Source organism: Corvus kubaryi, unplaced genomic scaffold, assembly GCF_017639235.1.
Source record: "Corvus kubaryi isolate FWS band 111438036 unplaced genomic scaffold, C.kubaryi_AGA036_p1.0 37387, whole genome shotgun sequence".
NCBI lineage: Eukaryota > Metazoa > Chordata > Aves > Passeriformes > Corvidae > Corvus > Corvus kubaryi.
The window spans coordinates 5016913-5029258 of NW_024581129.1; the positions used below are offsets into that span (position 1 = coordinate 5016913).

At 42.9% G+C, this 12346-nt stretch overlaps 1 protein-coding gene across 1 annotated transcript in view; it reads right to left on the reverse strand.

Annotated features, from left to right (window-relative positions):
* Positions 1-12340, reverse strand: part of GNA12 (G protein subunit alpha 12) — a 41338-nt gene extending 28998 nt beyond the window's left edge. The window contains exons 1-2 of the mRNA XM_042037038.1: positions 11904-12340; positions 54-269 (exon numbers count right to left, since the gene is read on the reverse strand). Coding sequence (XP_041892972.1) covers positions 54-269; positions 11904-12224 — 537 coding nt within the window. The 5' untranslated portion in view covers positions 12225-12340. The remainder of the gene's footprint in view (positions 1-53; positions 270-11903) is intronic.
* Positions 12341-12346: the final 6 nt, after the last annotated feature.

Genomic DNA, 12346 nt, shown 5'->3' on the forward strand with positions numbered 1-12346 from the left:
GAGATTTATACAGCAGAACTTTCTCCTCCCACCACAGAGACGGATGTACTCACCAGCTGATACTCGCTCCGACGGCTGAAGGCTTCCTTGATTCCCGAATCCCTCCAGAGCGCACCCAGGGCAGGGACATAGAGCTGGAAGGTGGCAGGCTCGATGGGCATTCCAGCTTTGTTTTCAAAGGCCATCAGAAACATTCCGTGCTTCTCATTCTCTGTGTACTGCCAAGGGATCCCCAGTTTGTCCCGTGCGTCAACCAGAACCCTGCAGCCCTAAAGAATGATTCAGATAAGAAAGTCAGTGATAAAAAGATTAAAGTGTAAGAGAACAAGGACTTGAAGGTACTTGAAGATTATTTTTTTGACACTGTTCTGGTAAGACTGAACTCAGGAGAGAATCATAAACACTGTTTATTGCAACATCTCCAACAGAAGTAAGATAGAGCCTGCTTCTGTAAGCAATTTAGCCACAAAATATTTCCCCAGGTGGAAAAAGTATTAGCGGCAACAGCTAATGGCAACAAGCAGTGCTACCAACAGATAATGAAAGTAAACATCAATGAGAGTATGAAAAGTGTCTGGGAATTAAGAAAACTGTCTGGGAACTAACGTGTGATCAACATAGCTCTAGTTTTAAAAGTAACACCATGCCTGAAACCATGTTCTTCCATCTTTTTCTTTGCATTTGGGTTTTAGACACCAAAAAGGACATCCCAGCTTTCTCAAGCATTAGGGAGATCAGAAGAGCATTAGAGGACTGAAGATACTGCATAGATTCCAAAGCTACCAGGCTCAGGAAAGCAGATCCAGTTTTCCTCAGAATCAGCTTACTTTTTGAACTTGCCACACATTTGCTAAGCAATGTGTGACAGGTAGGTTTTGCTACTCTAATACTGCAAGAGAAATCTGGAAGCAAACCTACCTAGTTCTCATTTCAATTCAGGATTACTGAGCTGCTTATTTTCACATTTTTGCAGTTTTCATGGAAACTTAATTTCATATTCATGGCAACAAGCCAAACACATGAGGTTAAGGAAATTCTAAGCTTCAGTCTTGAATCCAACTTCACCTGCAGTAAATAGCTTCCAATGGCCAATATTTATTTCTCAATAGCAAGCACCATTTTAGTAATGGATAGAACTGCTAATGGTGACTCAGCATCTCAAGTACCATCGAGTTCACAAGTAAAATCTGTGGGTTATATTGAATTACTTTTCTCATTGTGTTGATCTTTGGATTTAGAGATATGAAAATAAATAAAATAAAAAAATCTCCAAAACTGAAGTTCTGTTTCCACAGCTATTCACATAAGCCTCCACATTACTGGACTGATCTCTCTTTCTGCATATTTTAAGCTATCAAGACTGCATGTATGTTTTCTTAACACTTGAACCTTTCTGCTCTCCAGTCCTTTAGCATCACCACAACAGCAACTTCCCAATAGCAACTAAGATTAGAGAGGGAAGTGAGAAGCAACTTAGTGGAGTGTCACAGAATAGGAATTCAAAGAAAAGTGTCGTGGTTGTCACTGCCCAACAGTGCTCCTGAAGTGCAGCTTCCCAAAAATGTAAATATTTATGATTCTCTACTGATTGTTACTTCTTTTTATAAAGTAGAGAATATATCTCCACAATACCACAAAAAGACTAAAATCAAATATATTTACCAACTGCTGCTTTAAATCCCAGACATAACTATTTAGTAACTCCATCATACAGACCAAAAGCCAACTCTCATTCCAAGTTGCAGAGTTGATCCCTTTATTAACAGAAGTCTTTAGATCGTTATTTGAACTAACAAACAGAAGCATGAAAAACCCATGTAGAATGCTCTGTCTCTGAATTGCAGATGCCTCCATGACATCTCACAGCTTCAGACACTTTTGCAAACCATCCCTTGCACACACCCCCATCTTGGCTGCAACTGAAAGGCAGGGTCAGCTCCCCGCTATGCCCAGTCAAGAACTCGGGAGATTTTTCCAGAGCATGGTGGTGACTTGAGACCAGCAGTACACAGTTATTTCTAGGTGTTTCATGCCAGGTTTGTCTTTGCTCAGTGAGAACTGGTGTGTATAAAATGGTGAGTCAGCACTGTGGGGGGGACAGTGATCACCATCTCCCTGGCCACTTCCCCATGGATCACCATCCCCCACGGATCACCACCTCCCCACACTGCCCCGGGCCCCGCACAGAGCTCCCAGCCCACGCAGCTCTGACCTTTCTCCTGCCTGGGCGAAGCTCTGCAGGATCTCCCCCAGCTGCTCAGCTCCAGCTCTGGGGCTGGTTTAACTCTTCTCCATCTCACAGCCACTGCAGAGCATCTCAAAGGAATGGCTGCAGGACTGCACAATTCCTGCTTGGATAAAAGAGCACTGGGACCTCAGTCTAAGTGCACTTCCCCACACTATCACTCTGACTTTCCCAGCTCCCACTGGAGACACAGAGGTTCTCAAGAGACTGTTTGTTATTAGGGAAAGTTTCATTGTTTGTGTGGAGAAAACCACAGAACAGTTTCAATCAAGGGCGTAGAGACTGCTCCAGTCCCAGAATAGTCACTTATCTGCTGGCTGCTGCTCGTTGGAAATGCAGGTCTGACCCTCCCTGAGGCAAGAGAAGGAACTAAACTTAGGTCCCACAGACCCTGTGGGAATGCATTAACTACTGTAAGGTCACCCATGGGGAGCACGTGGCATCAGCACCTTCCTCTCAGTGCTCTAGAGACAGAGGTGTTGCCACCAAGTCACATGTGGAGCCTGATCTGGGACAAAGTGATTCAGTAGCAGGACATCAGCATCAGCACTGACAAACAGACACACACTGAATGAAGAAAATAAAAAAACAGGATAGAGGTTAGCAGGAATCCTGTCCTGTGCACACCCACAGGAACAGCACCTCTCAAATTTTTTAGAACACATCTGCTTCAAGATGTGTCTCTAAAACACATCAGGAATAAAAGCTTTACATAATGAGTAAAATAGTCAATGTTTCTTCCTCCCAACTCTTAGCAGTTAGAAGTGTGACTCAGCAAAATCCTCAAGAAAGTGAATCTAAACTTAACATTTCTCCATCTCCACAAAACAGTTCCATAAATGCTACAAACAGATGTCAGAAAGATGAGGAGAAACAGAGAAATCACTAAATTTAGATCCTATGTACTGCTATTCTCGCATCTCAGACTTACTGGTAACACTGTATTTTGCAACCTCATCGAGCATTTGATAATCCTTGCCTCATTAATCTGCAGAGCAAGCTACCATAGGAAAGGTTTCCTCTCACTGGAAACACCAGCAAGACACTTTTCCTACCCCTTTCCTGACAGTTTTTCTCATTTTCTGCTACTATAGAAAATGTCAATTCACTCTTTCATTCATAAGGCTGAACACCATCAATTACCATTCTGTTTTCAAATTTGGAATACGGAAAAAAAATGAAGCAACAACTTTAGATGTGGAATAAACTTCTGAACACTTCAACTAATTTAAAGCTTTTATGCTGCAGGACCCAGAATAAGCACAGATGGATAGAATTAGAACTCACAGATAAGGATAGTGTCAGGCATTAGAAAATAGCAAACCAGCAGCATAATGGAAGCACCAGCTAGGGAGGAGAAAATAGGAAATTCTCTGTTCCATTCCTTTCCTAATAATTTTTAATATATTCAAGTCACTGCATAAATCCCTGGCATGCACAAAGCCTGAATGGAATCAGGGTAGAAGAAAAAGATGTAACAAGAGTGTGATGTGATCTACTTCATGAAGTATTGCATCTTACACAGAAGAAAACATTAAATCTAGAAATCCACAGATTCAAAAAAAGATAATTAAGGCACAGTATACAAGAAACTTACAGAAATTACAAACCACTTGCAGAAAGGAAATAGACAAAGACTGTTTTTCTCCTTCCCCTTGCTAGACAAATATGATTTATCAAACAGCAATTTGAACTAGAAACCTACACAGCTCCGGCCAGACAAATGCATTTACACAGGATGTTGGCCAAAAGCAAAAATGGACTCAAAAAGCCATGAAGACAAATAGGTAGAAGGAAAGTCCAAAGAGGACTATTCGATTACATTCCAGATGCAAATCCTGGCTCAAGAAATTTCCAAAACCAAAGGCTGCCAATAACTGGAAGAGCACACCAAAGGATTACATTGCCTTGTGCTCGTACCCGTTTTTGGTTGTGGGTTGTTTTTTCATGTCATAGACAAAGCCCGAGCTCCTTGGCCTGACACAACACAGCTGTTTGGAGCATGTTTGCTACTCACCAGCAGTAGGAAGGCTTTAGGAGCATTTACACAAATGCTCATTACTGGGACCGGCTCAAATATAATTTTTCTCCTTTACTCTTGAAAGCATCCTAGCTTTGAAAAAAATCCAGGTTCTCTTGTATTTTTAAATAATAATTAAATGAATTTGTAGGAATTATTAGAAAGGTTATCACGAGCTAATGTCAATCGAAGCCAGAGATATTTGCCCATACAGGAAAAGAAGTGTTGCAGTATCTAAAGAGCAGCATGATTTAAGCACATCTTGTATCTGTACTTACACCGCTTCATAAAACACAACATTCACTTTTTAAATTATTCACATACTCCAATACTTGGATTCATCATCCTTAAAACCTCACACCTTTGACCAGATGGACCAACACAGAGGCCAAGTGAACACCCCTCAGTTAAGCACCATACACAGAATTGGCACAACACGTCTGGGGGGCACTCACTCACAGGCAAAGCCAGGTTCTTCCATGCACACACCAGCAGTCAAGTGATCAAAAAACCTGATTATTCCAGTCAGTGTCCAGAGAGAAGATGCAAACCTGCTCAGAGTTTGTATACAAATAGAAGAGTCTCCTACAGTGCATTTTCTCAAAATAATTTTAGGGAACTGCTACTGGGTCTGAGATCACAGACCGAGCAGTAACTGTTACACATGAAATACTACAGCAGCTACTTTTTACACTTTGACCATTAATACACTGTTTAACCTCACAGCAACCCCCAAAATCTCCAGCATCTACGTATCAGTTATGGACCTTATTGTCCTGAGAGAAGTGCTGATCCCTGCTGAGTACTGCCTGGGGGACTCCAGGTCACAGCTAACAGGCACTGCTGTCTTCTCCTATGGCTGCAAAGCAACAGGAACACTGCAGGCACAGGGAGATTCAAACTTGTTTCCTACTGAGTGCTTTTCCTGTTGTTGACAAGGAACTGGCAAAAGTCTGGGGATCTCATCTCACAGAGACCAATATAAATCTGAGCTACTGCCAACAGGATTGCTCCCACCTCAACCTGCAGATATTCCTTGGAGCCAGAGGAACAGTACAAGGTGATGCAGCCACAGGAACACAGGTCCAGCTGCACAATTTTTAAAAATAAAGTTAGCAAATATAATCATATGCACTGTTTGTAAATTGCCATCTGGAACACTGCAGAGAAGGTGACCTACTACAAACAGAGTGATAGCACGACAATCAGATTTTTACAGCACACCATCATAAAAGCATTAAAAGAGTTTTTCTTTGATCTATGTCCTTGGAGCATTACAGCCAAGCAGTAGTAGAGAACCCAATGTTATTCAGGATAAGGTTTCACACTGCAGAACAGTCAAACTACAAGGTACCATCAAAAGGGACGTCTTTCCTGGCAGTGGAGTTCCACCCTGTCCTGATAAGTTTGTCATTTGCCTGAGCCCACAACCCAGTGAGCAAACATCACTAAAAACCTGGTCATTTATATAAAAAGTGATTTCCATTGCCTGTATTAGTTTGCTGTGAGGTGAGACACAAGGGTAGGGGTGGGAACAGCACCAGTTGGCCCAGTTAGACAACGAAAAGGCTCCCCAGTTATGCATGTCCTCTCACCACTCACATATTCCAGTACCACCCAGGTGAGAGCAGGGCAAACAGCAAAGATGACCTACCTTCCAGCCCAACATACAAATAAAAAATGAGAACAAAGGGGAAGTGTCATTTACCTCGTCCACAGGAACACAAATATTAAAAAACATTTGGATTAGCCACTGAGTCTCTGGATTGGGAGCAGCAGCGATGTCTGCTTGTCTGGAAACTCTGAAAAGAGTCCTTGTCTTTGACTGAACCCAGCAAAATGACGATAAATGCAGCAGAAGGAAAATACTCAGTGCAAACTTTACTTGTAACTCAGCACAGAGTAGACAGAGGATGACCTCAGAGATGACGACTGGTGCAGGACCTCACAAAAAGTTCCCAGTTAATGCTTTCAGACTTGTATGACCAGCTTTCTGCTTGCCCTGAGACCATCACACCAATATCAGCACATGGTCAGTTCATGCTTTCTAAGAGAGAACAAGTAGCATCTGCAGTTCCAAACGTATCCCTGCCATGCTGCCCTCATGGATTCAGTACCCAGCACACGTGCTCAGACAGGGCTTTCAGTGCCAGGGTGAGACCAGCTCCCAACCTTCGCTAGGCTGAAAAATCCCAGGCAAGTGGTGGAAACTCATTTGGAAACTCTGCAGCCTCCAATTTTTTTCAGCTTTTTCCATGTTGGAATTTGCACTGAACTTACTTTTTCAGACAACGTGCACTAGGGCTTGCTCCGAAGTTTTCCTGCAAACATTTTTAACAGCACAATTTGCTAATTTTTTTGCCAACACTGTTTCCAAACTAATTAGAAAAATACATGTATAGTCAACCAAGTGAATATAATGTAACCTCCCAAATTTAGTCACTCCAGTGACTAAACTTTTGTCTGGAAGACATCAAAGTATGTGCCTGCAGTCTCCAGGGACTAAGTCATGTTCTGCAATACTAATGACTACATCTCAAGAGCATTGTGAGCTCCATTTTGGAACAACTATGAATAGTTATCATTTGCTACTGATCATTACTCCTCTTCCAGTATCTGCCATAATGAAGAGAGACTGCTGTCTCCTAGCCCAACCAAGAGACACCCCAAATGCAATGGGACCACCAGAGTTGATAGAATTTACATTTAAGACATAGAAAATACTGGAAAATACTAACTAGAAGTTAGTAAGAGGTGCATTGATTAAATGAACCCAGAACAACAAGATCAACAAGACTCATCAGGGGTTTTTGTCTTTTCTACATAATTTAGTGAATATTATTTTTCTTAATAGAATAAGCTCAGAGCAGAGATAATCAGAATTAAAAAGCTGTTCTATTACAGAACTTTAGCACTTCTATATTAAATTTAAAGGAAAAGGTTCTAATTAACCACAGTTCCTACACTCTCCCTGCCATTCCTCTGAGAAGAGGCTGTTCCAGCAGAAAGGAGATTGACACTGTCCTGAGACCAACTACTCAAACAGCTGGATCACAGCTCTGAAGTAACAAATGGAGTGTCACCATCATCACCTCCTAATGGGCTTCCAAATTCATTTGCATGTAAACCCAGGGAAGTGTGGAGTAAAGGTAATTTTAAGAGTAACTGGGTTTTACATGATGTATTCCCCCTGAGTTTTTAGGCTACTGGAAGAAATATGCTTACATTATAAATGAGCAGTAACTTGGTCACTTTCAAGTGTAGCTCCCAAACAAACTGAGGAATAATCTGTTTCCATATCCCAGAGTTTGCATCTGTACCTGGCTGAAACCTGAAGGTTGCAAAAGAGTTTTCTTGGTTTGTTTGTTGACGACAGGAGGTACAACCACCTTACTTCAGCCACCATAAACACAACTTAAGTAAATTCAAGGTACACAGAGTCCCAGCAACAGTCCAGATTTAGTATTAATTGCAGAAGTCTAAAGTTATTCTTAAAACTGCCTTCAGCACAAGCCACTTACTTTGCTTTACTGCCACTTATATTCCTGCTATCAAGGAGAAATGCTCTCAGGTATCCCCTCATGTATTGCAGCTGCACTCAAAAGTCCCAAAGGACTGTTCCTGAAAGATCTTTCGTGTTCAGAATCTTTCCTTGTTTTTTCCCCACTCAGAGCTCAGAAATGAAATTACACATAACTTCCTCTGCAGTCCTTCCCTCTGCAATTCCAGGCTTTTCAATTCCACAGTCAATCATTACAGCTCAAGCCACAAACAACAAGAAAACACTCATGGATGTATTGAAACCTTGAGCTGGTCTTTCCATTCTCAACAAGAAAACTAACATTACCAAAAGAGCTCAACAGATTATACTTCAGGCTTTTAAAAGCTGAACTTTTTCTCTCTTCAGATCGAAATCTCCTAAACAAGCTGGTGCAAGTACCACTCTGGTGCTTGTAGATTGCTTTAATTATTTTCTTATGCAACTAAACCAGGTTTTTTTAAGCAGCATGATATTCACATACTTGAAACAAAAATACATTTAGACAAGGAACATCAGAGTTGTGACTCGTTGAGTATCTGAGCTCTTTAACTTTTATCAAAGGAACCAAGTAGAGTAGCAAGGCCAACCCATCTGTTTTGGATGGAAGGTATCAAAAGACTCCTGTAGCCACAGTTGAAAAGCATCAAAATACTCATGTAATACCACCACACACTGCTAAGACTTGAAATTTAAGGTACATGAAAGTTTTCCAAGTTTCTCTGCATAGCCAGGAGTCACCTTAAAATTCACGCCTCAGCAGCCAGACAGCCCTGTCCTAGGCACTTTCCTTTTCCAGGTGGGTGTGCTGAAGTCCTGAAGCCTGTGTACTCATACCAGGACATTAACACTACTGCTTTTCACTTCCATCATCAAAAGTTCCAAAAAGCTACTTTGAAACTTAGCCTTGATTAACAAGCAAAACCCGAGTTAACCGATGACTATTTACCTTAAACCAAAGCAAAACTCCTGTATTTGAATACCATCCCACAAATGCCAGAAAAAGCTAGCAAGGCCCTGAACCATCACCTGTACTAAATGGAAAAGTAAATTCTGTATCATAGGTTTATTTTACTTCAGCATTTTGTTTCTAACTAGGGTTTCCCCAAAATGGGAGATGAGAACCAGAGAGAACAGGGTAAGCAAAGAACGCAGCATTAAGATGATATCAGAAAAGCAAGGTGAAAACTCAAAATAAAGTGGAAGCTGACACTAATGTCAAATTACACTCAGCACTGTTATTTTCAAAGAGGTTTCACATTGTGTTCTCTGAATCAGTTTCTTCATTCTCCATAAGCTGTACAGTTGCCTAAACACTACTGCAATAAGCATTTTAGAAATATCCAGCACTGTTAAAGAGAGTAGGAATGCTCCTCCTTCAGAGTTTAGTCATGGCTGGAAAATGAAAATTTACCATTTAATCCCAGAGATTTACACTGCATTTCTAACTCAGATCTCAGTGTTGCAGAAGCTTAGCAGGACCATTGTTTGATCATGCTGAGGACTGTGTGGAAAAAGGGGCTAAGGTTGCTGCAGCTGTACTTGACAATGTCACACAGATTTATATGCTACTTGATAGGATCATTTCCACTTCGCTTTGTCCACATACGGTATGATAAAAATTCATCCGAAATCTTTTACTGTCAGCTAAACACATGGTGATCTTGGCTTCGTTAAGTCGTAGTGGGTGATCATGGAACTTCCTGAAAAAGTAAAAAGAACCTGTAGTCTAAACACTGTTACAGAAAGAGCAGCAATCACGTGCACTTGACAATTTATTTTGTCAAAGAAGCTAAGTAAGTTTACTTTAAATACTAGATGTTTATCTACAGAACAAAGTTTAATGCAAGCGAGTATTACACAATTACCCTAAAATAAATGCACTGACAACATCACTCTGTTTTGAAAGCCGTTATTCTGTCTTGGTATTTGATTTCTTCCTGATGAGTATGGCAGAATATCAAGGTGTTATCAGGTTTCTTCCTGACGAGCAAAAATGCAAACAAAACATCTACTGCCTTCCCACCAGAAAACTCTTCTAGTTCCCTTTGTTTGTTCTCCCTCCTTCTGCCTACTTTTTCCACAGTTACTATTCCCAAGCTATTCCCCAAAAATTTATGGGGGGAGTGTAAACTGTATTCTTATATGCAAGAGCCACCTGTGTCATCTGGAAAAGCAAGGAAAGGAAGAGTCTGACCTGTACCAAGAGGAGAGCCCTAACCTAACCTTAACACTCCCAAATCACCATCTACAAGGCCAAAAGAGCAATCGATCCGCTGAACCATATTAACTCACTTTAAAATTACTTCCAAATTTTATTTTCAGGATTAAAAGAGTTTAAAAGATTCAACTGACATAGTCCAAGAAGTGCTGTTAACTATCAGAACACCTGACTGCTACCTTGAGGACCCAGATTCTACTTTGAATTCTGCAAATCTGCCCAGAGCCATCCAGCAAACAAGTGGTTCAAGTGTGTGACTCTGCCTCCCCTACTACAAGGAGACACTTTCCTTTCCAAAGCACACTAAGTTCTACTGCTGAAAGCTCTACACCTTCTGCATACATAAAATATTACATCATTTTACCATAACTGCTACTGCTTAGACAACTTAAAAAGGAAGGAGTCTCAGATTTTTCCATTTTCACAAACTGCTTCCCTAAAAGCTTTTTCTACTACTTGAAACTAGTAGCAGTAAAAAATAAATCACAGGCAGGACCACAATAAGCATTAAGACCTAAAATAAGACTCCTTATTTCTAGGCATATAGATTTAAAAAAATTGTAACACTCTCTTTGCTCACATAGCTACAATCAGAGAGAAGTTTCTGAATTTCAACTTTCATGCAGTTAATGGGCTCCAGCCTGAAAATGGACAAAAAAAAAAAAAAGGAAAAGAAAATTAGACAACAATTTTCCCGTTCATTAACAGAAGTGAAAGCCCTTTATGGACTAGCAGCATTCTTAGAAACAAGAGTCATTGTATGCATGCACTTATTAAGTGCACATAAAGCTTCTATTTAAACACAAACCTGGAAACTCAAAAGTAACTCGTTATCTTTAACTTGCACAGTTCCCTTTCCTTTAACTTTGTATGAAATCTCACATAACCTCACAAATCCATGCCCGCAAAAGAATGGAGACAGTCCTACAGAAAAATATAGGCAGGAAAGCAGCATTTCTTTTAGGGAAAGATTATGAAGATGAAGAGAGAGACACTCCTGAGTGAGCTTTTTACGTATCTTCAGGTATTTTCTGAAATGTGATCACTTCTACCTGCACAGGACATCAAAGCTTGTAACCCTGAAAGAAACAGTATTTGCCAAGGTTGATCTTCCCTAATTTGGGAAATATGGGTCTGTAGACCAAAGGCTCTCCCAGCAGGTTTTATATTCTCCAGTCAATACAGAAATACGCTGCCAGCACTATAAAGCCTGCACACACACTGAACAAAAACTTTCCTGCAAAGGCACTAAACTAAAGTTATTTCCCTTTCAGCTCTAGGTTTGATAACGGCCCACACTGCCCAACTCTGCGGGCCTCCACTCCCCCATTTCTGAAAATGTACCAAGGAACAACCACTTGCAGCCACAGCATCCGTACAAGGACCCCTTTCTTGTCCCATCTCGAGGTACGCAGACTGGGGATACTTTGCAAAAGTAGAGAAATTCCTCCTAATTTCTTCAAACCTTGAAGTTTCTCCAATTCCGACTTCGAGGATGCTCTCATAATGTTTTTTCCAGAAGGCAGGCCACACCTATATCCTCTTTCCTCTGCGTTTCCACAAAGCTTTTCTCAATCCCCTTTGCAGGGAAATTTTCTTTGAGCCTTTTTCCTGGAAGCTTTCAGCCGGGTAACGCCGGAGCCCACATCCCCCGGCCCCCCGCAGCACAAAGGTCCCCGCCCTCCGAAACACCTGCACCGAGACCCCTTCCCGGGAGGAGGGAGCACCGAGAGCCGCGGCGGGGCAGGCGGGGGGCGCAGCCGCCGCCCCGGCCGAGCGCTCACATCCTTTCCCGACGGCGGCTCGGGGCACGGCCCAAGCTCCCGGCGCTGCGGGATGTGCCGGCGCCGGCCTCCATCCCCCCTCCGCCGCCCCTCACCTTGAGGATGTTCTCGTAGATGGTGGCCCGGAACTCCAGCAGCGCTTTCTGGTCGAACTCGCGGCCGTGGATGATCCGCATCTGCTTGAGGAAGGTGGACTTGCCGCTCTCGCCGGCGCCCAGCAGCAGGATCTTGACGAGGCGGCGCACGGCGCGCCGCTCCCGGGCCAGCATCGCGTCGATCTCCCGGCTGCGCCGCCGCGCCTCCCGCTCCGCATCGCGGCTCCGCTCCTTGCCGTCCCTCCGCGGCTGCTCCCCGGCGCGGCCCGCGGCCTCGGCCGGCAGCAGGCAGCGGCTCAGGGTACGCACCACGCCGGACATGGCGGCGGCGGCCCGGCCGGAGCGCTCACAACGCCGCCGCCGAGACCCCGAGCTCCGCCAGCATCGGGCGGAGGCCGCCGAGACGCTGCGACCGGGAGGAGGAGCAGCCGCAGCCGGGGGCT